General features: G+C 45.3%; 4 protein-coding genes across 7 annotated transcripts; 3 read left to right on the top strand and 1 right to left on the bottom strand.

Moving 5' to 3' along the window:
• The first annotated feature begins 510 nt into the window (after positions 1-510).
• On the top strand, positions 511-6,190 carry LOC127773544 (coatomer subunit beta-2). Its single transcript, XM_052299648.1, has 4 exons — positions 511-2,699; positions 3,554-4,063; positions 4,786-4,871; positions 5,567-6,190. Exons 1-4 carry the CDS (start codon positions 648-650, stop codon positions 5,769-5,771), a joined length of 2,853 nt encoding a protein of 950 aa, XP_052155608.1. The 5' UTR covers positions 511-647; the 3' UTR covers positions 5,772-6,190.
• A 5,882-nt stretch (positions 6,191-12,072) lies between these two features.
• Positions 12,073-15,665, top strand: LOC127767798 (cyclin-B1-3). Its single transcript, XM_052293245.1, has 7 exons — positions 12,073-12,421; positions 13,080-13,408; positions 13,508-13,633; positions 13,718-13,969; positions 14,120-14,278; positions 14,376-14,554; positions 15,304-15,665. The coding sequence occupies exons 1-7, from the start codon at positions 12,352-12,354 to the stop codon at positions 15,458-15,460; spliced, it is 1,272 nt and encodes a 423-aa protein (XP_052149205.1). The 5' UTR covers positions 12,073-12,351; the 3' UTR covers positions 15,461-15,665.
• Positions 15,666-15,889: 224 nt separating this feature from the next.
• LOC127767771 (uncharacterized) lies at positions 15,890-19,306 on the top strand. Of its 4 annotated transcripts, none has more exons than XM_052293238.1 (6): positions 16,245-16,479; positions 16,919-17,220; positions 17,348-17,624; positions 18,479-18,574; positions 18,664-18,782; positions 18,898-19,166. In XM_052293238.1, exons 1-6 carry the CDS (start codon positions 16,297-16,299, stop codon positions 19,022-19,024), a joined length of 1,104 nt encoding a protein of 367 aa, XP_052149198.1. In that variant the 5' UTR covers positions 16,245-16,296; the 3' UTR covers positions 19,025-19,166. The 4 variants fall into 4 exon arrangements, with proteins under 4 accessions (XP_052149183.1, XP_052149175.1, XP_052149198.1 ...); XM_052293231.1 differs by having other exon boundaries at positions 18,464-18,574; XM_052293223.1 differs by lacking the exon at positions 16,245-16,479 and adding an exon at positions 15,890-16,234 and having other exon boundaries at positions 18,464-18,574; positions 18,664-19,306.
• Positions 19,307-19,605: 299 nt separating this feature from the next.
• Positions 19,606-23,411, bottom strand: LOC127767806 (F-box protein At2g32560-like). The gene is made up of 5 exons (XM_052293256.1): positions 21,960-23,411; positions 21,475-21,554; positions 21,136-21,314; positions 20,905-20,979; positions 19,606-20,179 (listed from the first exon to the last, which is right to left on the bottom strand). The coding sequence occupies exons 1-5, from the start codon at positions 22,683-22,685 to the stop codon at positions 19,992-19,994; spliced, it is 1,248 nt and encodes a 415-aa protein (XP_052149216.1). The 5' UTR covers positions 22,686-23,411; the 3' UTR covers positions 19,606-19,991.
• Between the last annotated feature and the right edge of the window lie 754 nt (positions 23,412-24,165).

Genomic DNA, 24,165 nt, shown 5'->3' with positions numbered 1-24,165 from the left:
GGCATAAGGAGGTAACGCTCCATATAGGAGCACTGTGAAAGGCTTCAGCGAAGCCGCTAGCCTCCGCTCCCGGTGTCCCCGAGGAAAGAGAGAGAGAGGGAGATGAGTTGCCACTAACATGTAGGGCTTACATGGCTCCCACTCACCACGTCAACCAAAACCGATCACTATACTACCTAAGGGGCCAAAGTTGACATAGTACTGTGAGTTGGGGTTTGAGCTATTCCTGAAATTTCAGTTCATGGACGAATTTTAGATTAGGCACAAATTTTGAGGGCCCTAAAGTAAACTTATTGCAACAAATCATCTTCTATCATACTAACGGGCTATAAATGGGCCGTGCACCATTGCTCTCCACACTCCAAAAACGGCAGCAAAAGCTGGGCTTCACCCACCGCGGAGTTAGTCAACCCCGGCCCATCCCAGCCCATCTATAGGCGGATTTCAAGCCTAAATTCTCGCCCAACAAACGCGCATCAAATCCTTAAAACCGAAGCAACACCAAGGCCTCTTTAGCCTTCCATCCGTCCCACCACTCCTTCCACCCACCCCTCAGATCCCGATCCAACCCCCCCTCCTCCGCTGCCCAGATCCAGCCGCCGCCGCCGCCGCCGCCGCCGGCGGGCGGCGTGGCCAGATCCGGCGCCATGGAGAAGCCGAGCACGCTGCTGGTCCACTTCGACAAGGGCTCCGCCGCCATGGCCGGCGAGATCAAGGCGGATCTCGAGGGCAGCGACGTGGCCGCCAAGGTGGACGCCATGAAGCGCGCCGTCATGCTCCTCCTCAACGGCGAGACCCTCCCCACCCTCTTCATCACCGTCGTCCGCTACGTCCTCCCCTCCGAGGACCACACCATCCAGAAGCTGCTCCTCCTCTACCTCGAGATCATCGACAAGCGCGACGCCGCCGGCAGGGGCCTCCCGGAGATGATCCTCATCTGCCAGAACCTCCGCAACAACCTCCACCACCCCAACGAGTACATCCGCGGCGTCACCCTCCGCTTCCTCTGCCGCCTCTCCGAGCCCGAGGTGCTCGAGCCGCTCGTGCCCTCCATCCTCGAGAACCTCGACCACCGCCACCACTTCATCAGGCGCCACGCGCTCTCCGCGATCTCCTCCATCTACCGCCTCCCGCACGGCGACCAGCTCGTCCCCGACGCGCCCGAGCTCGTGGAGCGCGCGCTCGCCTCGGAGCAGGACGCCTCCGCGCGCCGGAACGCGTTCCTCATGCTCTGCGCCTGTGCGCAGGAGCGCGCCGTCGCGTACCTGCTCTCCAACGCCGACCGCGTCGCCGAGTGGCCCGACCTCCTGCAGATGGCCGCCGTCGATCTCATCCGCAAGGTCTGCCGCTCCCCGAACCGCGCCGACAAGGGAAGGTATATCAAGATCATCATCGCCCTTTTGTCATCCCCCAGCACCGCTGTTGTGTATGAGTGCGCTGGTGCGCTCGTGTCGCTCTCCTCGGCGCCCACTGCCGTGCGCGCTGCCGCAAACACGTACTGCGAGCTGCTGTCGTCACAGAGCGACAACAATGTGAAGCTCATTGTCCTGGACCGCCTGAATGAGCTGCGCACCTCGCACCGTGATGTGATGGTGGATGTAGTGATGGACGTGCTGCGTGCACTCGCCAGTCCCAACTTGGATGTTAAGAGGAAGGTGCTGGATTTGGTGCTCGATCTGCTCACCGCTCGTAATGTGGAGGAGGTTGTTCTGTACCTCAAGAAGGAGGTGGTCAAGACGCAGGCAGGGGAACTTGAGAAGAGCGGTGAATACCGCCAGATGCTGGTGCAGGCGATCCATGCCTGTGCTGTGGAGTATCCAGAGGTGGCTGGGTCAGTGGTGCACCTACTCATGGATTTCCTTGGTGACACTAATGTTGCTGCTGCAGTTGATGTTGTGTTGTTCGTGCGTGAGATCATTGAGACTAATCCCAAGCTGCGTGTGTCCATGATCCAGAGATTGATTGATACATTCTATCAGATCCGGGCATCCCGTGTGTGCTCGTGTGCTTTGTGGATCCTTGGGGAGTACTCTCTCTCCTTATCAGAGGTTGAGAATGCTATCTCCACCATTAAGCAATGCCTTGGTGATGTACCGTTCTATACAGTATCTGAGGAAGGGGAGGCAACTGACTCAGCCAAGCCAGCACAACCAGTGGTGAACTCTGTTACCGTGTCTTCTAGGCGGCCTGTTGTTCTTGCAGACGGCACTTATGCCACACAGAGTGCTGCCACTGAGGCCATTTCTACTCCATCAGTTGCTCCTGGGTCATTATCATCGACCCAGAATCTCAGATCACTCATTCTGTCAGGCGATTTCTTCTTGGCTGCCGTTATTTCCTGTACCTTGACCAAACTTGTATTGAGGCTGGAGGAGGTTCAGCCCTCAATGGTTGAAGTGAACAAGGCTTGTACTGGGGCTTTGCTGGTCATGACATCCATTCTGCAGCTGGGACAATCATCTTACCTTCCACACCCAATTGATAATGATTCATATGACAGGATAGTGCTTTGTGTGAGGTTGCTTTGCAATACTGGTGATGATGTCAGGAAGGTCTGGTTACAGTCATGTAGGCAGAGCTTTGCAAAGATGCTTGCTGAGAAGCAGTTCCGGGAGACAGAGGAGATGAAGGCAAAGGCACAGATCTCTCACGCTCAACCAGATGATCTTATAGATTTCTACCACCTGAAGAGCAGAAGGGTAAGAGACCGAATTATCTCTTGTGGCTTTTTTTTGTGTGTGCATGCTGATAGCTTGGTCTCTTGAGGATAATTGGTAGAATAACCTGACACTGTAGCAATAATAACTTTGACAACAGGTTCACTCAAACATGAATGGATGAGTTATTTCACACTGCAAATTTAATAATGCAAAAATGCACTTGTTGCATTTTATCAACATTATGAAGCACATATCATGTCTTGTGTAGGGTTAATAGAATGTTCACTGCTATGCAAGCAAGCTCAAGTGTGGAATCCTTAGTGCTACTTTTAGTATCTCCTGAGTCCTGAGTACCTAAATTTGTAAACATTGTCTTGATATTTCTTTGTTTCCTGGAGCCTAATTACTGACATGAGTCATAAGATCAAAGGTCTGGGAAACACATAATATTTTTTCCCACTAATATGTCACTCAACATGTCTTAAGCAAGTTTTGACATCCTCATTACAGTGCGGCCCTGTTTTGTTTTTGTTCATTGTCTAATCCTTTTTGCTGCCATTCTGTTGTGAACTGGAAGTCTTATTTGAACATGAAAGTTTACATCAAATTATCTTGATATTTCTATAGTACTCTGAAGCTAGTTAATCTAGAGAATAAAGTTTTCTTTGGTTATAGGTAAAGCATGATATAACTTTAAAAGGTTTGCAAAGATGTTGTGAATGATGAACTACACTGTTGCTGCGTATGAGTTTTTCATTTAGTTTAATATGGAAGTAGTGATTCTTGCATGTTAGGTGTCGATCTGGTTGATAACCTTTCCTTTCCTGAGTGCAAGTTATATGCTGCCTTATTTATGTCTCCTTGTTTGTAAAATGTGACATTGTTTTTCCTAGGGCATGAGTCAGCTTGAGTTGGAAGATGAAGTTCAAGATGACTTGAAGGCTGCAACTGGTGGGTTTACTAAGGATGCAGATGATGCAAACAGACTTAACCGCATTCTTCAGTTGACTGGATTCAGTGATCCTGTGTATGCTGAAGCATATGTGACAGTTCATCATTATGATATTGTACTTGATGTGACTATCATTAACCGTACAAAGGAGACACTTCAGAACTTGTGCTTGGAATTGGCTACAATGGGAGACCTCAAACTTGTTGACCGCCCTCAGAACTACACCTTGGCTCCTGAGTCAAGCAAACAAATCCGTGCTAATATCAAGGTTTCATCAACAGAGACTGGAGTAATATTTGGGAACATTGTTTATGAAACTTCAAATGTGATGGAGCGATCAGTGGTTGTGCTAAATGATATTCACATTGACATCATGGATTATATCTCACCAGCAACTTGCGCTGATGTTACTTTCCGTAACATGTGGGCAGAATTTGAGTGGGAAAACAAGGTACATACTTATTCCTGCTTTGATATTTTGTTAGAATGAGTTTACTTTGCCGTATGTTATCCGCTCCAAGTTTTGTAGTCTATATTTGTTCATCTGTTTAGGCAGTCTCTCCTTGGCAGATTTCAATTTACTGAACTACTTTTGTATCTGCATTTCCATAGTTATCTGTCAAAAGTCTTTTTTCTTATACATGTTTGACGTATCATTAATCTGAGCCAACTGTTTATTGAGTTTCATGGACCACCAATTGTGATGCCTTGCAGATAAGTCGTATATTTCTCCAACCAAAACACAGATAGAAAACTCATGTTGGGTTGTAATTAAATGCTGAAATAATATCGAGCATTTCAGCTCCTTATCTCTTTGTGTAGTAGGCAAACCTTTTGAAAATTGTTCATTGTTAGTTTCTTTCTTTTAGTACCATGCATTGGATAAACAATTTTGTTTTCTGGTGAAAAGAACTTTTTTTGGAGAGTTACTTTTGCTTTTGATGTTGCACCAAGCACAGCTATGTTTCAGTTCATGTATGTTACGTTTGTTCGATACTTTGATCTAGTTCCTTTTGCTATTCTTGCTCTGGTTGTCCTAAAATGCACTGGAATTGTGATGCTGTGCACTATTTTTTTATGTGTGCATTTGTGAACTTCTGTTTGTGCATTATAACAGAAGAAGTTCTGGTTGTCCTAACACCTTTTTAACTCGATTTTGTTACCATTCATCAGGTGGCAGTGAATACTGTCATTCAGAATGAGAAGGAGTTTTTGGATCATATCATCAAGTCAACAAACATGAAGTGTCTAACACCACCGTAAGTTTCCTTTGTAAACTGTCCTTTCATGTTGACTTGCTGGCAAGAATTTCTCGCTTAACATGTACTTGAGTGTGTATTGTGTGTCTAGGAATGCTTATTTTAGGTTCCTTGACTATTACAAACCTCTTTCCTGCACATTACCATTTTTAAATTGCCTTGATCTTGGATTCAAAAAGCTTGGCTAGTTTACTTGACTCGAGGTAGGTAAAGTTTGATATGAACACGTGTACGGTTCTGAAGTTCAATGCCTGTTGATGGCAATGCTGGTAGGCCTGTTCTATATAGACGGTTCAACATCTACTAATTTCTAGACGAGAAATACTCAACAAAAAATTTGAGCTTCTTTGTCACATAATAAGTCATTATGAAATGAGAAGAACTGGATAACATTTCATTCCAACCATCAACTTTTAGTCGTGTTTGATATCCTTCCCATATGCTGTCAATGCCCATGCATGGATAGCAATGCCCATGTTGTCAAGCAATGTTTTACTATATTGCAGTGCAAGCAACTGTGTGAATCAATGAATTAGTTAGTTATGATTTTGAAGTAAACATGCATTCGAACAACTGCTTGTGATGCGACAGCATCGTGTTAGCCAGATAACTGGAAAACTGTTGTCCCGTACATTCCACTACTTGTCATATTAATAATATTTAACCACTCTTCTAATTCATAAACCTTATGCCAGGTCTGCGCTTGACGGAGAATGCGGTTTTCTCGCTGCTAACCTTTACGCAAAGAGTGTTTTCGGTGAAGATGCTTTGGTAAATATCAGCATCGAGAAGCAGTTTGATGGCAAGCTCAGTGGTTACATCAGAATAAGGAGCAAGACCCAGGGAATCGCACTCAGCTTAGGAGACAAGATTACCCTCAAGCAGAAGGGAGGCAGTTAACTGCCATGACTCTGTCACGGTTGTATCATCATTTTTAGTAAATTCCACGCTTTAGTGGGATTGAATTGTTGAGTAAAGTTCTTTTTTGTACAAAAGATCAAAGAAAGGAAAGAACCGGGATGATGTTCCCAGTTGGATAATGCTCCAGAGCTATTGAAGGACGACAAGGTTTAGTTCAATCCGGATTTGCCTCCTGTCCCTGTTATTGGAGTGTTAGTCTTTTTGATAAAAAGAAATGACGATGTAGAAATAGATGTGAAGTTTTTGTTGATTATTATTAACAGGCAGAGCAATTGGGGCCTTTGTGTTACGACCGCCTACCTTGTCTTGTGTTTATTTGTTCGGTTAAAGTTCAAAAGGAGGTATATCGCACATTCACACTTAATTGTTGTTTTCAATAATCCATTTGGGTTCGCTTTTGTTTTGTTTAATTTTCATGTCTTTAAACAGAACGTAGCAAATTGTTTCTCTTTCCATGTGATGGGATTTTCTAAGTAAGACATGGTGTGAGTTATGCGAGTTCGCTGCTTTGGTGACTTTATTGCCAGTGATTTCTACCATCTGTTGCCCCAGTTCTCGCCGCACTCCATACTCCATATAAGATTTGGGGAAATTTCAGGAAGCAGGAAAGCTGCAGAAACAATTTACTTTGGGTGCGTGTTGGATTAAGCTTTGGTGCGTCTGAGATTAAGATGCTTGATGATAAGCAAGCCAATGTACGTTTGATTAAAGAAACAGCAGGCGACATTCTGCGCACCCGCCAAACTTTTTGATATAACATACAATAACAAGAGAAAGCTAGGCGTCAGGCTATTTAAAGGAGCCCGGGTAAAGAAAAGAAAACATTGCCTGCCACTACATCTATCCATGATGCATCAGCCTCTTCCAGATTTCAAGCCACATTTCTTGGGCTGCAGACAAATGCTTCCATTCTCTGCCACCCCTCTCGCGTGAAAGTCTGATAATGTAATGCCATCACCATCATCTCATCTCATCTCATACATATAGGTTTGACGGACTGGCAATTTTAATTATCTTTTAAATTATCCCGGCCTAAACCTATCAAGATAACATGAATATATACACGCTTGCTCAAACATCAAGTTGAGTAGCTCACACGAAGTAGTACATTGTATTCAGTGGCTGCTGGTACAAGTAATTAACTTAATACTGCTTCATCTGGATCAAAAGCTCATAATATTTCTCAAATCCGAAAATCATCTACAAGCAGCTAGTAATCTCCTGATGAAGGAAACTGGCTAGCAACCAAGCCAATCATTGGTTACTTAGGTCGTAAACTATTGTGGTCAAAAATCTCATTTTGGGCCGGAAATGTGGCCACTTTCCCTCCATTCCCAAGCCACCACCATCGCCATGCCACTGTGTCGCTCGCCATATATATCGTCGCGCGCGCGCGCATCCAATCCATCCCATCGATTTGCACGCAGCCATGGAAGACCTCGCCGCCACCCTCATGTCGTCGTTCTCGCACCGGCACAGCGCGCCGCTCTACCTGTTCTACAACGTCGCAAGCTTGCCCAAGCATCACGCCGGCCGCGGCGGCGGCGGCGGCGGAGGAGGAGGAGGACGAGGAGGAGGAGGAGGAGGCTTCGAGTTTGCTACGGCGGCGGGCGGTAAGCAGCAGGGAGGAGTTGATGATGGAGAAGACGGCGGCGGCGCCGGGGTGCGCGCGTGCTCCAGCGACTTGTCGGCCGCGGCGTTCGCCGACGAGCTGTTCCGGGAAGGCGCGCTGCTGCGCCCGCTGAAGCTGCCACCGCGCCTGCAGACGCCCTCGGCGTCGGCCGCGGCCTCCGCCGCGACGTCGCCGACGGCAGCCAGCAAGGCGGCGTCGTCGTCGCGGAGCCCGTTCGCGAGCAGGAGGAGTAAGCACGAAGGCTTCGACCCGTTCGCCGCCGCGCTGGAGAAGGTACGCAGGGACGTCGCCGCCGCCGCGCCCATCCGCCGCGCGCGGTCGCTCTCGCCGCTGCGTGGCCCCGCGGTCGCCGCCGCCGCGCACCGCAAAGAAAACAACCCGTACGCCGCGGCGGCGCCCGCGCGCGCCGTCACGGCGAGCCGGCCGCCGTGGCGGAGGAGGAGGAGGGGCATGAAGCACCTGCTGTGCGGAGCGGCGATGGCGACGCGGCCGCACCGGGGGGACGGCGGCGGCGCGCCATACCGGCGGGGACTCCTGGTTTGCTTTGGGTTTTAAGTGTGTCCAACACACATGCTCTGGGAAGGTTGTTTCTACGTGGTGCTCGAGTGCTTTACTGTTTTCGTTTGTATTTGATGGAATTTATGCAAAAAAAAAAAGAGATGAATTTGTGTTATCTTTAGCATCCAAATTCATCATATTTGGCTTTACTGCTAATCCTTGTCAAACTGTATTAGTAACTGTAAAGCCACCGTAACTGCATGACGCTGGTGCGAAGGCAGTCCAAAGAAACGAGAAGATCGGTCATTAGCTAACAAAACAACTAATGGCTGGACCCACATGTCAGCTCGCTCCTCTTCATCTTTCCCGTTCTGAGCGTTCTCTTCGGTTTCTCTCTCTCTCTCTCTCTCTCTCTCTCGCTCAACTATTGTGTTTCTAACTTACTATTTGCCATCAATTAATTGGTAAGATTTTAAATTTAGATTTATAATTTTGCACTATAATTACGAGTTAAATCACAATAATAGTGTTGATTTTTGGGTGAATAACTAACATTCATTGAACTTTCGCTTAAGGATCATTGCGCACTGGACGCTCTAAAAATACCATATGTACATACCACATCATCTATGCATGCAAATTATATATTTAAGTGTCCCTTCTACCATTACGTTTTCAGATGAATAAAGAAAAACTATTGAGAAAAAAAAAGATTTTGGCCACCGGCAAAAAGATGTAGCATTGGTAACTAAAAAAATTGGCATTTTCCTTTGTTTCATGATTGCTTCTTCTTGTTTTTCCCTATGTTTTATATAAAAATGTAAGGTTAAAATGGACATTTAAATATTAACTTTACATGCATGAATGATGTGCCATGTCCACGTGGCATTTTAAGGGGTCCAAGGACTATATTAAGTCGCATGATGATCTTTAGGGACTTGTTTGGACATTATAAAACATCAAGGACTAATTAAACCCCTGAGCAAAAGTTGAAGGACTGAACAGGCTATTCACCCCTTTTTTTTATGATTATTAGGCCATGTCATCGAGAAAGTATGCATCGGGTAGCGAGAAAAGGTTAAATCGTTGGCAACTTTATGCATTGAGAAGAAATTATTGGATGAAATTAATATTGGTACCATTATCAATGACTTTCTCACCTAGAAATGTCAGAAGAAATTTTCGAGGTAACATATATAGTTTATTATATGTATCTATTAATTATTATTATATAGTATGATAAGAGTCTATATATATTTAGTTTCGCACTGAGGCTGAAAAGTCAGGACCGGCCCTGTCGCCACGGAACGGCGATGGCCAGCGGCGAGGTTGGGGGAGCTCGGGTTGTCGGCCTCTGCCTCCCTCCCGCGTCGGCGTGCTCTCCCACACCTCCCTCTGCGCCTAGCGAAAACGAACTCCCACGCCGCATGTCTCCTGCCCTCACTCCGCTACAACCAGTGGGTATTCTCCCATCTCCCACGAATTTTCACGATGTTTAGGTTGACCGTGGGTATTCACCCACTCTCACGAATTACAAGAGGAACAGTTAAAAACCATGAGAACAACCGGCTTTAAAATAGTAGATATAATCATTATTTAATACTAGTAAAATACGCATGCGTTACAACCATTATTGATAGGGTGGATGAAGTGACCCCAACAATTTATCAAAGCATCCGAATTTAACTATAAGCATCGACGACGTGTATAATTACTACAAAGATATATTTGTGTTTGGACAATCGCTCTATACGTCCGGGATGTGAAAGATGTTTGGGCATGTTGATTTAGCGTGGGAGAAACAGATGGGTGTGAATGACCTAGTCCTTTGTGCAAGATCGAGTTAACAAATGAAAATTTAGGTCGGGCTCATTAATTATTTTCGCATCACATCTATCTATTATATTATTAAAGGAATAGAAAAAGGAGCCTCCACGTTCGCTCTCATGGCCTAGAAATTCCTACATTAATCAGAGAAAAAGAAAAAGCAGAGTCCATATAGAAATATAATTTAGAAATAGTTGAAATTCGGAATTAAAAAATAAGGAATATTAGAACATGAGACTAGAGTCCATATAGGAATACAATTAGGAAATAGCTGAAATTCGGAATTAAAAATAAGGAATATTAGAAGAGGAGACTAGAGTCCATATAGAAATACAATTAAGAAAAAAAATAGAAATTCGGAATTAAAAACAAGGAATATTATAAGTAGAGTATAGAGTCCATATCGAAATACAATTAAGAAAAAAATAGAAATTTGGAATTAAAATAAGGAATATTAGAAGTAGAGAAAAGAGTCCATATAAGAATTTAAAACTAACTAAAATTTGGAATAAACATAATAAAATTAAAAGTAGAGTTTAGAGTCCGTATAAATATACAATTTACAAATAACTGAAATTCGAAATTAAGAAAAACATGGGAAGAAGAGTTTAAAGTCAATATAGGAATACAATTTAGAAGTAACTGAAATTCGAAATTAAAAATTAAAGAATATTGAAAGATGAGTTTAGAGCCCACATAGAAATACAATTAGAAATAATAAAAATTCAGAAATAAACATAAATATTATTGGAAGAAAAGTCTATGTAGAAATACAATTTACAGAAAATTCGGAATTAAAAAAAAGAAATATTAAAAGACGAATCTAGAGTCCATATAGGAATATATATAATTTACAAATAAGTAAAATTTGATATTAAAAATAATTAATAACTAACACGTATATAAAATACAATATGAATATGACACATTAGTAGTTTTGTGAAGTTATTGCAAAATTTAAAATTATATTTAAATATAAAAGTTTAATATATTTGAATAATATAATGAGAAAACATATATGCTATTATATGAGAGAAAATATAATGATGCTAGCCGCGCAATCTGCGCGGGCCACCATGCTAGTTTTCTTTTAGGAACGTCTATATATGTTTTTCACAATGGATTTTTTTTTTTTTGCGAATCACAATACAACAGTGCAATGCTACGCTCTATTTTCTTTTTCTTGTTGGTTTGCACCTCGCCATGTACACGTTGAGTTGGCCGGCTGGGCCACAGGCCAGCGCAAGCAGCTAATCAAGACTTGTCGGTTCATTTCTCAGCCTCCCTCCTTGTCTCTTGTCAGTGCCAAGAGAAAAAGAGAGAGAGAGAGAACGGAACCGTTTCCCCTAATCCCTTCCTCATTAGTAAAATCCGTTTGCTAAACCTAAATCGAGAAGAGTAGTCGTCGGCTGCTGGTTTGCCTCCGCCTCCTCCCATCCTCTACCATTCTACCTCTAGCCTCACATCCTCTCCACTCAAGGTCCGCGCTAAATCGACGGCGAGCAAGATGGAGTCCCACAGCGGAGGACAGCTAGCAAGACGGAGGCTAGTAAAGGGCGGAGAGTAGCGAGCAGGGTGGAGGTCGGCCACCACCCCATCTTCTCTGGATCTGGGCATAGGTGATGGCGGAGAAGGAGTGATGACATGGCCATGGCATCAAGCGGTCCCTCAATGCGGGGCCAGACGCCATCGATCAATGGCAGGCTTGAAGGAGGTTAGGATGGAGTCGCAAGCCTCAGGTCCGATTTGTTGATTGCTCTGTTGGGTTACCATCGATTTCTCTGTTGATTTTATTGGGGGTCGATTGGAGTTCTCCCTATACTGATTTTACTTGGACGGATTTGAATTCGATTTGACAAATCGAAGTTTATCACCCCTTTCAGTTTCGTGTTCGAGTTGGCAGTTTAGAATCAGGAGATGGTTCGGTGGAATTTTTTTTTAAAGGAGGTTTGGTTAGATTAGATTGCCAACATAAGAAAGCCGTGGTGAGTTGTGACCTTCAAAAATCAAAATAAACCACCAGTACAGCCACCATATGGCCCACACGTCAGCCACGTACAAAAAAACAACCAGCGCAATAATAACGAAACATGAAATTTTCCTCGGTGCCCCTATCGAATTTACCACACCACACTTTCCATCTCTGGGGCATCCCACTCCCAACGTATTTTCACACGCAACTATTTTATTTTACCGTTGCAGGTCTCATCCCCTCTATTTAAACGGCTCAAAAAACCCGGAGCGGTGAATCTCCACCGTCCGATCAGTGATCCGACCGCCGATGCGCCGTTTGTTCCCCATTAATAAAAATTTGACCGTTGGAAAGATAGACGCCACGGCAAAATTCCTCAATTCCCCACCAAAAAAAACCAACCCATCGCCTACAAAGCCATAGCCCTCCCTCTTCTTCTCCTTCGAAACCAATCCATCTCGAGTTCTCGCCGTCAAGAATCGGAGGAGCAGAGGAGAGGGAGGAGAATTCGAGAGAGAGGAGAGGAGGAGGAGGAGGAGGAGGCGGAGTGAGGTGTAAGGGGGTGGTGGTGACGCGTCGCTGATTCGTGCGGTTTGCTCTGTGGACGCCGATCCCGGCCGTTTCGGGCGATGGCGTCGAGGAGGCAGTGGGGAGCCGGTGCCGGCGCCGGCGATGTTCCTGCTCAGGAACGCAAGGGAGGTAAGGCGGCCACCGATCATCTCCTGCGCGCGTTCTTTGCCGTGTTCTTTGTTCTGGGGGGGGCTCTCATGGCGGCGGCGGCGGCGGCGCGGTGGGGAGGGGGTTTTCTTGCTGCGATACGTCGCGTGCCTGCTTTGCCTTCGTAGGTTTCTCCCGTCCCCGGAGATTAGGATTTTTAGGATCGATGGTGTGTTCTTGCGGGGTTCTTTTACGGTTTCTTGTCCGATCGACGCTTGATAGCGAAATTGTATGGGTTCTTTGATACGGGTTCTTGTTCTGATTCGGCGTAAAGAGAGCACCTTTTGAAAATCATGTTCATGTGTGGATTATTTTTTGGTCCCAAAATATGATCGGAACGCATGTGCCCGTGGTGGAAGCAGATGTTTGTCGCGTTGGTTGATTTATTGAATCGATAGGAATTTCGCATGGGTTCTTTTGGCATAGAAATGATCTTTTGCTGGCGCTGTGATGGTTTCTGCGTTGTTCTTTGGGTTTGCTTCGATAAATCTGGCATCTTCCCAGAATTGCGTTTCACCTATTGAATCGCGTTTCTTGTTCTGAATCATGCGTTCGCTTTCACCTATTTCCGTGCAAAATTTCTCCCTTAGCGATTCTGTGCTTTATCTTGTTACTGATCTGAAATTTCGACTTTGTGCAGAGGCTGCCAAGATTGCGAGGAGGCCAAAGACCACGACGGTTGTTGCTCAGCAACCGCCAAGAATCCGTCGAGCCCTCGCCGACGTCAGTAATCTCGTCAATGGCCGGGCTGCTCTGCCTGTCGTAAATCTCCAGAAGGCAGCAGCAGCAGCAGCTGACAAGTGCAGGAAACCAATCAAGCAGCGCAACGAGAACAACAAGGCGGCCAAGCCAGAAGTCATCGTGATCAGTTCAGACTCCGAGAAACATAAGAAAAATCCAGCCCAGAGGGCAGCCTCCCGGAGGGCGCCAATCCAAACGCTCACCTCGATTCTGACCAAGTGCAGCAGGGTATGTGTTCTTTGGTGTTGTTTGATTCTGTAATGTTGGGAAATTTTTGTCTGAAGAATCCTTTTTGTTCTTCTTTTGCTGAACTTGTTCTGAACACAGGCTTCTGACGGTGTGATCAGCCCGAAAAAGGAGCTGATATACGACATCGATGCATCTGATGCTCACAACGAGCTGGCAGTGGTTGATTACGTCGAAGATATCTACAGATTCTACAGGAACACCGAGGTGAGCTTAGCTTCCTCTTCTTTTATGCCAAATCAATTGGTGATGGAACGGTGATTGATTACTCTTGCTGCTTGATTTGTCCAGAACACCTACCGGCCTCTCTGCACCTACATGGTGTCACAGACCGAGATCAACGAGAGAATGAGAGCAATCCTGACTGATTGGCTCATCGAAGTGCACTACAGGCTTATGCTGATGCCAGAGACACTGTACCTCACTGTCTACATAATTGATCAGTACCTGTCCCTGGAGAATGTGCCCAGGAAGGAGCTGCAGCTTGTCGGTGTAAGCGCCATGTTGATAGCCTGCAAGTATGAGGAGACTTGGGCTCCATTGGTAAGGATTCCACTTCTGCACACCACTGATGCCGTTCAATTTTGCATATGATATGCTCTACTTGCTATTGTGTTCAATGCTGTTCAATTTGCATATGACTTTCAGCTTGCACTTGCTTCTTGTCTTACAGTTGAGCTGCCATTTTTGCAGGTTAAGGACTTCCTTGTCATATCAGACAACTCCTTCAGCAGGCAGCAGGTCCTGAGCACAGAGAAGTCCATACTTAACAAGCTCCAGTGGAACCTGACTGTTCCGACAATGTACATGTTCATCCTTCGATACCTGAAAGCTGCATTGGGTGACGAGGAGGTAACTAACAAGCACAGTCCATTTTCAGTTGTTCTTCTGCTGGTGCTATACATCTTCAATGTGTTGTAATGTGCCATTCTTTTTTCTGTCAATGCAGCTGGAGCACATGACTTTCTTCTACGCAGAGCTCGCACTGGTTCAGTACTCCATGCTCTTTTTTGCGCCATCGGTGATAGCAGCCGCTGCCGTCTACGCTGCTCGGTGTACCCTTGGCCTGAGCCCACTATGGAGCGATCTTCTGGAGTACCACACCGGCTTAGCTGAGCCGCAATTGCTGTATGTCTTCTTCTTCATGACTTGATCTTTGCCCATGAAATTTGATTACATATTGAATCTGAAGAATATGACCTGTGAATTGAATTGTGTTGACTGCGTTCCCAGAAAGGGATTTCAGTTATATAAATTTGGAATGCTAAATAATCCATCTTTTCACAATCGTTGATAACCTGTTGTCCTTAAGTGATTCAGAGGTGGTCTTTTTTCTCATTTGCTTTAGTTACTTAAATCTTGCCTATGAAATTTTGATTACACGTTGAATCTGAAGAATATGACTTGTGAATGATTTCAGTTATATATAAATTTGGCATGCTTAGTTACATTGTTGTGTCTCCACCAGACTGACTGAATTTTGTACTACTGAAAGTTTCAGTTGAATATTGTCCTGGACTAGTTGGTGATGTCCAAACTTTCTTTGTATGCAATGGCATGTTATGCTCTCTCTAGTCTAATCCAAGAACTTAATCTGTTCATGTGACTTGATACAGATAGTTGTAACCTGAAGAATGCTGAACAGATAGTCCTAACATATGCTTTGAACATAGAACAAAATATGAATCTACTACATGCGTATGCTGCTAAAATTGCTAGTGCCTAACCAATTACTTTGATCTGCACCATTCAATTAAAACGTCTGTATGCATAAATATGCTGATCAAGATTTTGATGACATGACTCTTATCAAAGATCTGCACCATCCAAATTATTAAAACTTAATCTGTTCATGTGGCTTGTTTTTTGAGCTTCAGGGAGTGTGCGAGGCGGCTGGTGAGCCTGCACGCGGCGGCGCCGGAGAGCAGGCAGAAGGTGGTGTACAAGAAGTACGCGAGCCCCAAGCTCGGAGCCGTCTCCCTCCACTCGCCGGCCAAGAAGCTTCTCCCGCCGCCGTCGCCGGTGGCGGCTTGAGCTCTCGCTGTTGGAATTTTGGCCTCGATTGGAAGAACATGTGCATAGATAGGATCGGATCGTCGCCGCGTCGTCGTATCATCGCTTTGATGTTACCCCCCGTTTCTGATTTGATTCTTCCAAATTTTGGGTTCCTGATTTGATTGGATTGCTACTGATTCGAATTTGGTGCGAATGAAATTATGAAAAATCATCTTGATGTTTATTCTTTTTCCCCCTTTCCTTTTTGAGAGGTGGTAATAGTATTTACATCTTTATATTACCTGAAAAAAAATGTTGCCACGGAAGGGTGGGACCCACGTGGACACGTGGCCAAACGGCAGCCAAGATTTTGATAGCCTCTGGCCAGATTCGCTTTCCAGCCACACGATTTCTTCTGTGACGAGTAGCGTGAGATAACTCACGCAGCTCAGCTGGGGCCGCTTCGTGGGTCCCACGAGTCCCATCCCGATGACATGTGGGGCCACTGGTATACGCGGGCCCACTTGTCAGTTTCAAGGGTGGTAGCATTTAAGTAGAAGAAACCACCACTCAATCTTCGACTCCTCCTGCTCTGTTTGTTCGAGTAATTAATTAAGCTCCGACCACGAAGCTGTCAGCAGTTGCTGGGCGCCGCCTACACGCTTCTGGCGATTTTCGGCGTCAAGAACAGCTTGACGAGCAGGCAGCAAGAGGATTCGTTCTTCTTCTGTGGAGGATCTTGATTGGGCGCCCTGTTTTAGTGTTCTGTTCTTCGCAAGAAAGGGGCCATTCTCTTTTGGTTTCTGCATGCAGGTTTGTGTTCTTCAGTTCTTGGTTTGTTGTTGTTGTTATGGGCATATACAGTAAGTTCTTTCATGGTTAGCTGGATGAGAAATGAAAGAAAAAAAATATTGAGAGGATCGGTGATGTCCTTGACGGGAGTTAATTGTGTGCAATTGAGTGATCTGCTTCAGCTTACTCCTCTGTTCTTCTTCTTTAATATGATCGGTTGTTTGTTCTTCTCAAGGAAGGCCATTCTTTTTGGTTTCTGCATGCAGGTTTGTGTTCTTCAGTTCTTGGTTTGTTGTTGTTATGGCATGTACAGTAAGTTCTTTCATGCTTAGCAGGATGAGAACCGAAAGGCACAAATTATTAGTGAAAAGCCACCGTGTGCGATTGAGTGATCTCTTCCAGCTTACTCTTCTACTACCAATTACTCTGTTTTCATCGAATTCTTCTTCTTTGATATGATCTTCCACGGTTCTGATCTCTGTCATGTTATGATCCTGTCTGCTAACTAGAATTCTTTTTTTTTTTTGGCTTTTCTTTTCTGAATATTGCTGAACTTTTCTAACTCAACTAGAGATGACTACACCACTAATTTTCGAAATGACACCATGCTCTTGCATAATTAATCCTGTTGCCTGCCTTTCGGTGCACAAGTATTTGCAAAGTAATCCTGTTAAAATATTCTGCCCTGTTTTTGTTTTCTTTCAGATGAGTAGCATGGCATGCCATTCCCTTCCAGAGAGTGGAAGCAACTTGTCAGCTGCTGATGAACTCTTTCAGAACCAAAGGTCAGAGCAGGGAATTTACTGGACACTCTGGGACTCCAGGCTATCTGATGATCTGAACACAACGACCGTATATTCAGACAATCATGGCAGCAACGGTGGCGGCACGCAATCTTTCGACACCTCTGAACATTGCAGTACAGTGCCTTCAGATTCAGATGAGCAACCTGGATATCCATCACAGTTTGAGCCTCTGCACATGGAGCAAACAAACGACATGTTCTTGTATGCAATTACTACACCACATTGCCTTACTAATCAAATGCCTTAATTGTGTGATTACATTGGTGATTACTGCAAATCATCTGTAAACTGAGAGAAAAAAATTGGGTCTGAACCTGTGTTTTTTCAGGAGCCAGTTTTCAGATGAGGAGGTGAGGAGGATGGATGCTCCGTTCCAGGCGCTGGACATGTTCCCGGACTCCATGCACAGGCTCATGTCCTACGAACACATACTGAACGGAGCTCTGGTGTCCGATTCCAAGAATCAGGAGGTGAACATGGATCAAGACGACATGGACACCTGCGGTTTCCCTCTCTACTTCAGCCATGGCCTGCAAGATGATGGCGGCTTCCCTTCTTTTGCCAAGGGGATGGTTGCTGCAGACACCTCCTCCACCATGGACAAGGTGATTTGTAGTTACACTATTTTCGTGCCTTTGGTCAAGAATTTCGAAATGAAATGTCCGCAATTTCGGGAATTTCGATCCCCCCCCACATAAATATTCTTGGGAGAATAGGCCATTTGATCCCTAAAGTTTCGCCTTAAGGTCAATATAGTACTTGATATTTTATTTTTGTCCAATCAAATCCTTAAACTTTGTCATACGGTCCAATATGAACCTTAGGTCCACCGGAAACGCCATGTAGGCATGCCATGTCATCATCTTATTAAAAATGGATGGTGAAATATCTAATTTGTCCATTTGTATGTGATACGAAATACTATAACTAATTAATCTTATATGAGTAGATAATTTAATCTAATCCCAGGAATTAATATATATACAAAATTGATTATGTTACATGTATTGATATGTATTGATAGACAAATCGATATATTTGGGTATTTGCGAATGTAAGTGTGTGTGACATTTTTCTTTTCTCTCTCTTATGTTGTATGTAAGGGTATATTAGACATTTCATGACAGATTTGTATAAGATGATGAGATGGCATGTCTACCTGACTTTTTTGGTGGGTCCAAGGACCATAGTAGACTGAAAAATAAATTTTGAGGACTAGTTCGAACAAACTGAAATATCAAGGACCATATTAACCTCGGAGCAAAAGTTGAAGTACCAAATAGGCTATTCTCCCAATATTCTTTGGGCCAGAAGTTCAATTTTGTTTGATTTAAGTACTGATTTTCCTTCAAATTTAACCATAATTTATTCAACTTTCAACCTTTTCTTCATTCCGAAATTTCGCTTCTACCGAAATGTTCTCCGATTTCTGAGAACCCGCCAGCTGATCATGTTGCAGGCTGGAGCGAGCGCGACGGAGAGAGGCGATCCGGGGAGTTCGCCGCCGGGATTCGAAGAAGCTGTGCTCGAGGAGCTCGAGGAGGTGATGGTGCAGGTATGGTCGGCATCCTCGCCGCCGGCGAACTGTGGGCACCGCAAATTCTCTCCTCTCCTGACAAAAATGGCTGCTCCTGTGTCTTGTAGATGGCGAGGACGACGCGGATATGCCTCCGCGACGCCTTCTACCGGCTGGCCGAGGGCTCGAGGTCGCCGCGCTCCGCCGCCGCCGCCGCAGACGGCGCCGCCGTCGCCGAGGCCACCAGGTACCACGCGCAAGCCGCCGTCGACCTTAGTCGATCGCTTCTTGAAATCCTCCAGCTCGTGATCCTGATGCTTTCTGTCTCCTCTTCTCCTCTCGCCGCGGCGAATCCTCTCCAGTGCGTCGACGACGCGGCCGCGCCGTCGCCGCGACGCGATCGACAGGACGGTGGTGAGCCTCACCTTCAGGCCGCCGCCGTGCTCGCCGGAAGCAGAGGCGGCGATGATGCGGCCCACGCGTGCCTGAGGAGGCCGAGCTCGCCGTCGCCGGATCACCGGAGGACAGGAGGAGATTCGCTTGGTCTTTCTTTCCAGTGCGATCTTGCTCGCCGCATTGCAAGCTCACTGGCTTGCCTGACGAAGGATACACTGTGTATGTGACCTGCAGCTTTGCCATGAGAGCTTTCTATGTTCAAGCATGTGGAATTTGATGCTTGGTTTTGATGTTGCTTTTAGTACATTTTTGTAATGGATTGACAAATTTTGACGTTTGTGGGGGCAAAAAAAATGATGGTGTATGATTTGCTCTGTTGATTTTAGTAGTAATCTGCACTGAAAACTGAAGTTTCTCCAACCCGTTTCCTGTGCTGCTATCCTTGTCAGATGAGAAAATTCACAAGTATTGCGGAAAGCAGGATCATCAATCCTGAACCTGAACCACAGTTCAAGGTTCAGAATCTGTCAACATACTGAACACTCTACATGGAATAGTTTCCACAATTTAACTTTTACTCAGCGAAAACATGTTTTTTAAAAAGTGCGTCCATTTGCAAAAAGAAAAACAAAGTTTCAAAAAAGGCCAAAATGTGAAAAAGCGCATGGATAGGGTAACCGTGAGACGGCATCCTGAAATGCCGTAAATTAAATTGGAGCTAACAATGTAATTTACATTTGATCTTTCTGCTCTACAGCTACAACAACATGCAGAGGCACAGGCTGCAGCAGTCACATACAATGCTGTAGACTTGATACATGTTCAGTTAACGCCCGTTTACAGAAGCAATCTGTGCATCCGTGCCTTACAGTAAGTTTCACAATTGTGTCCCAAGCTACCAAATTTTGTCACCTCATGTTCCAATCCTTTGTGTATACAGCTTGAGTGGAGGAGATGGGTGGCGTTTTCGTCAGGTTTCAGAATACAGAATGAGCAATTGGAGAGCATCAATTTGGCAACTTGATGAATAACAACAGTGGAATAATAATCTCTGTCCTTGCTACTCAAGAATGTCTGTTGGCCACAACTGTCTCCACTTTGAGATCTCATCCTTGCTGCGGAGCTTCCTGATTCCACCGTAGAAACCGTCGCCCTCGTTGCCCTCTTCCCTGTGGTCCTTCCGGTTCACCAGCGCCTGCCTCCATCTTGAACCAGGTGTGTATTGGTTGAACTCCAGAACAACAGTGTCTGAAACAAATGTTTATGCAGGGTTTTGTGTAAGTTTCAGAAGAGTTAAGGTAAAATGAAGTAGGACAGAATAGAAATCTTAGCTATTTATACTTTGTTATTATTAACTGGGATTCAAGTTGAAACTCATACGGGTTTCAATTTGTTCACTCAAAAGGAAAGCAATTAGTTGTAAGCATCTTGTATCAGTGGAAAGGAGTAAGACTCTTGCCTCATGACATTGGTCAAGAACCAGATTATATTTATTCAAAGAACAACATGCAGATCATGAATGACAAAAAACATATTAATGTAAGTCAATGAAAGCTAAGCCTTATCTAACAAATAGATGGTTTGTTATAGAACGAAGTAGTTGCATACTTGCATACATATACTATTATCAGCTGTGTTCACAAACATGCCAACTATGTTATCAACCTAACAGCGGAACTTAACATTGGATAGACAAAAATCCAATTAAATTAATGCATGATATAGAATGTTTCTTAAAGTGAAATTAAGGTCAAACATAAGCTAAAGTCATCATTTCAAGGGTAACACTTTGCTTTTAATCAATGAATGAGCAAAATGAGTCTGAGGCCATGATGTTGTTTTATAACATTCTTTAGACTTTGCTGGCATGTTGATGGGGTCGTGGCATCAAAAAGGCATATGTATATGCAACTAACTTTGTAATTATTAGTCAAGTCAAATAATTTAGTCCCTGGGATTAAAGATATTCTCACCACTAAGATGACACCGACAAAAGTGCTCACTTCCATCACATGACTCCAAGTGGCCAACAACTCCATACCACCAGCCTGCCAAACATAGCAACACATGAATGAACACACTGTCCACTGGTAAAATACTCCTCATCACTATCAGATAAGATTAGCATATCCCATATGGAAATGTTTATTGGTTCTTCTAGCACTGTCCAAAGCATTTGCGTTGTTGGGTGCTCGGGAACATACCATAGGGGAATTCCTTGTTCCTTCTCCATTGGATCTCAATGTTATCGCCTGGCCGGAGTTCGTGTAAGCAGTCAGAGGCATGGAGATCATGTGCGTGAGTGTCTACTGGAGGTGCCCTGACCCTATCCCAGTGTACCCCGTCCTCCAAGACTACGGTCCGTCGTCCGTGTGGTGGATACCTGTCAATGTTTTTAAGGCCAGTTAGATAACTTGAAGATACAATCTTCAGATGATATAAAATCTTTGTGCTGCTATGTGTTCGCCTCAAAATCATCAGGACATAACCACAATTTACATTCAACCACAGCTAAAATCACTAAACCAGTAAGAAGTTAGTACCTTGCACGGAAGGTATCACTGTGGAAATCATAGCTGAGCTCTGCATCGTAGCATGACATCATGAATCCAACATGCCCATGCTGCAAACAAACAAAAAGCCTCAAGATTGGTTCCGGTTGCTCAAACATAACTAAAAGTTTGAAGATAAGATCCTAAAGAAACACAAATGAGCTCATCTAGATTATGCCCAATTGGACACTTAGACGCAAATCCGCTAAACCAAATGATGAAGATATAAACTTCAGTATTCCTTTCCAAACTTCATCATCAACATAAGCATTTACAGAAACAAGGAACCAAATTAAGGTATAAAACTTCAGTATCCTTTCCAAAAATTCATCATCAACAGATTAATCACTAGCAACAATGAACATTAACAGACACTACAAATCATCCCAATTTGCATGCTTGGTGACAATAATGAAACTGCTAGCTATTAATTGCAAAGGGATGATAATTAAAATTGCTTGATTCCAAAGTTATACCTCACGGTTGTAGACCTGAGCCGGGAACCAGAACTTGCCACTCTCCATGGACAGATACCACGACATGATCGAATCATCGAGCACGGGGCCGGCCGACTTGCCGCCGCTGCCGCCGTCGGCCCTGGGACGCATCCAGGACACCACCGGGCAGACGCAGGACAGCGCGGCGAGCCACCTCCGGTGCCTGCCGCCGCCGGCGAGCGAGCACGACGCCGCGGCGCCGCCCGTGTCGGCCGCCGACGCGAGGTACGTCCTCCACTCCTCCCTCGCGGCGTGGCCGAGGACGCCGCCCCACTTCTCCGACATGTGGCGCTCCCAGAGGTGGTCGCCGCGGCAGCGCTCCCGCATGGAGCGGCAGACGCCGGCCATGTTCCGCAGCTCGGAGGGGGGAAGCCTCGCGAGAATGCACTCGATGGCGAGCTCCGGCAGGTCGAGCACCGACGGCTCGCCGCCGGCCTCCTCGCCGCCTCCTCCTCCTCCTCCGCCGCCGCCCTCCTCCACGGCCGCCGCGCGCTTCCTCTTGAAGGACGGCATCAGCGGCATGGTGGTCTCGGCCGCTGCGCCGGCGCCGACGCCGCCGAGCAGCCGGAGCCCGGCCAGGAACCCGAGCAGCGCGAGGGCGAGTTCTTGGCACAGCGTCGACAGGAACAATCTCATCTCACGCGCGCATGGCTTCGACAAGAACACGAGGCAGGCCAAGACGAAGGTGGCCACCAAGGCAAGCATCGATCAAACACCGCCGCCGCCGCCGCCGCGGTGGAGGAGCAGCAGCTCGGATTGGGCGCTGCTCCTTATAAATAAACAAAGAACGAACCAGTGAAGACGCTGCTGCTGCTGCTACGACCAGAATCGAATCAAGAACTCTCACTTTTTCTTCTTCAAGCTGCTTTTCGATCGGACGAGCCGTGCGGGTGACGCGATGGAATCCGCTTTTTACACAAAGGAGGGGTGGGAAAATAAATAAATTTGGGACGGGGATTCGAATTCGATCGAATCGAAGCCCAGAAAACAAGGGGGGAGGGAGGGAAGCAAAGGACACTTGTTGATTTTTCTCGGACTGGAGCAATTAACCAAGAACTCGCTCAAAAAACACGGAAGCTAAAAATCCAACTAACCAAGATCTCTGCTGCAGCTGGAAACGAACGGGGGGAGTGCTGGAGCTGAGCTTGAAAGATCAAGAAAATGATCCTAACAAGAACAAACAAAAAAAAAAGAAGAAAAGGGGTTGGGATCTTGGAAGGAGATAAGAGAGAGTTTGGTGAGAGGAGAGCGTGGTGAGTGAGCAAGAGGAGGAGGAGGATGCTGGGGCCCGAAGCTTCCCTTTCCTCCTCCAAAAGCCTCACCAATTGCCTCCCTCCTCCCTCCCTCTCTCTCGCTTCCAAGAACGGAGGCTCAGCTGCAGCAGCAGCAACCGGGGGGGAGAGGAAGCCCAAGCTGCAATAGGGAAATTCGCAAGTGGAGGGGACGACTATTTATGGCCCGAATTTGGCCATTTCCTTGGATTTCTTTTTATTTCTTTTTTTCAAAAAAAAAGATTTTTTGTGTGTGTGATGGATGGAAGGTTACAGGTAATTTTCGAAAAAAAGATTTATTTTTTTTTGTTGCCTGTTTTTAGCTGGTTTGCATCCATTACCTCTTGTTTCGGCTAACTGTTTTGTAGGGCAGGGGATTTAGGAGCGGTCGAGGTCCAATAATTGGGAGCCATGCGTTGTGCGTGCGACCAATCAGGGAGGGTTTCTTGGGCGTCGAGGAGGATGAGGTGTGAGAGCCAAAGCGAGAGGAGGAAGGGCGTCCATAGAAATCCCATGGCTAAATTCAGCAGGGAAACTTTTTGAGACAGTTCCATGAGAGAAAATAGTGAGCATATGTTTACTTTTGTAGTGAAAACTCTGTTACTCTATCCAATTTTTTTACGGGTAGTTATCGGTTTTAACTTTATATTATACTCTCTCCGTTTTATACTATAGGACGTCTGTTCTTTTTTTTCCTTATCAAACTTCTTCCAGTTCCCCGAAAAAAAATTCTTCTAGTTTGACTAAATTTGTAGAAAAATATAGTAATATTTTCAACACAACACAAACATATTATCAAAATATATTCGATGCTAGATTTAATGAAACTAGTTTGATATTTTATATGTTGCTAAATTTTTCTATAAATTTAGTCAAGCTTAACAAAGTTTGACTTAGAAAAAAATTAAACAACT

Source organism: Oryza glaberrima, chromosome 1 (assembly GCF_000147395.1).
Source record: "Oryza glaberrima chromosome 1, OglaRS2, whole genome shotgun sequence".
Lineage (NCBI taxonomy): Eukaryota > Viridiplantae > Streptophyta > Magnoliopsida > Poales > Poaceae > Oryza > Oryza glaberrima.
Note: the sequence above shows the minus strand (reverse complement) of the source record. Positions and strands in the feature narration are given on the sequence as shown.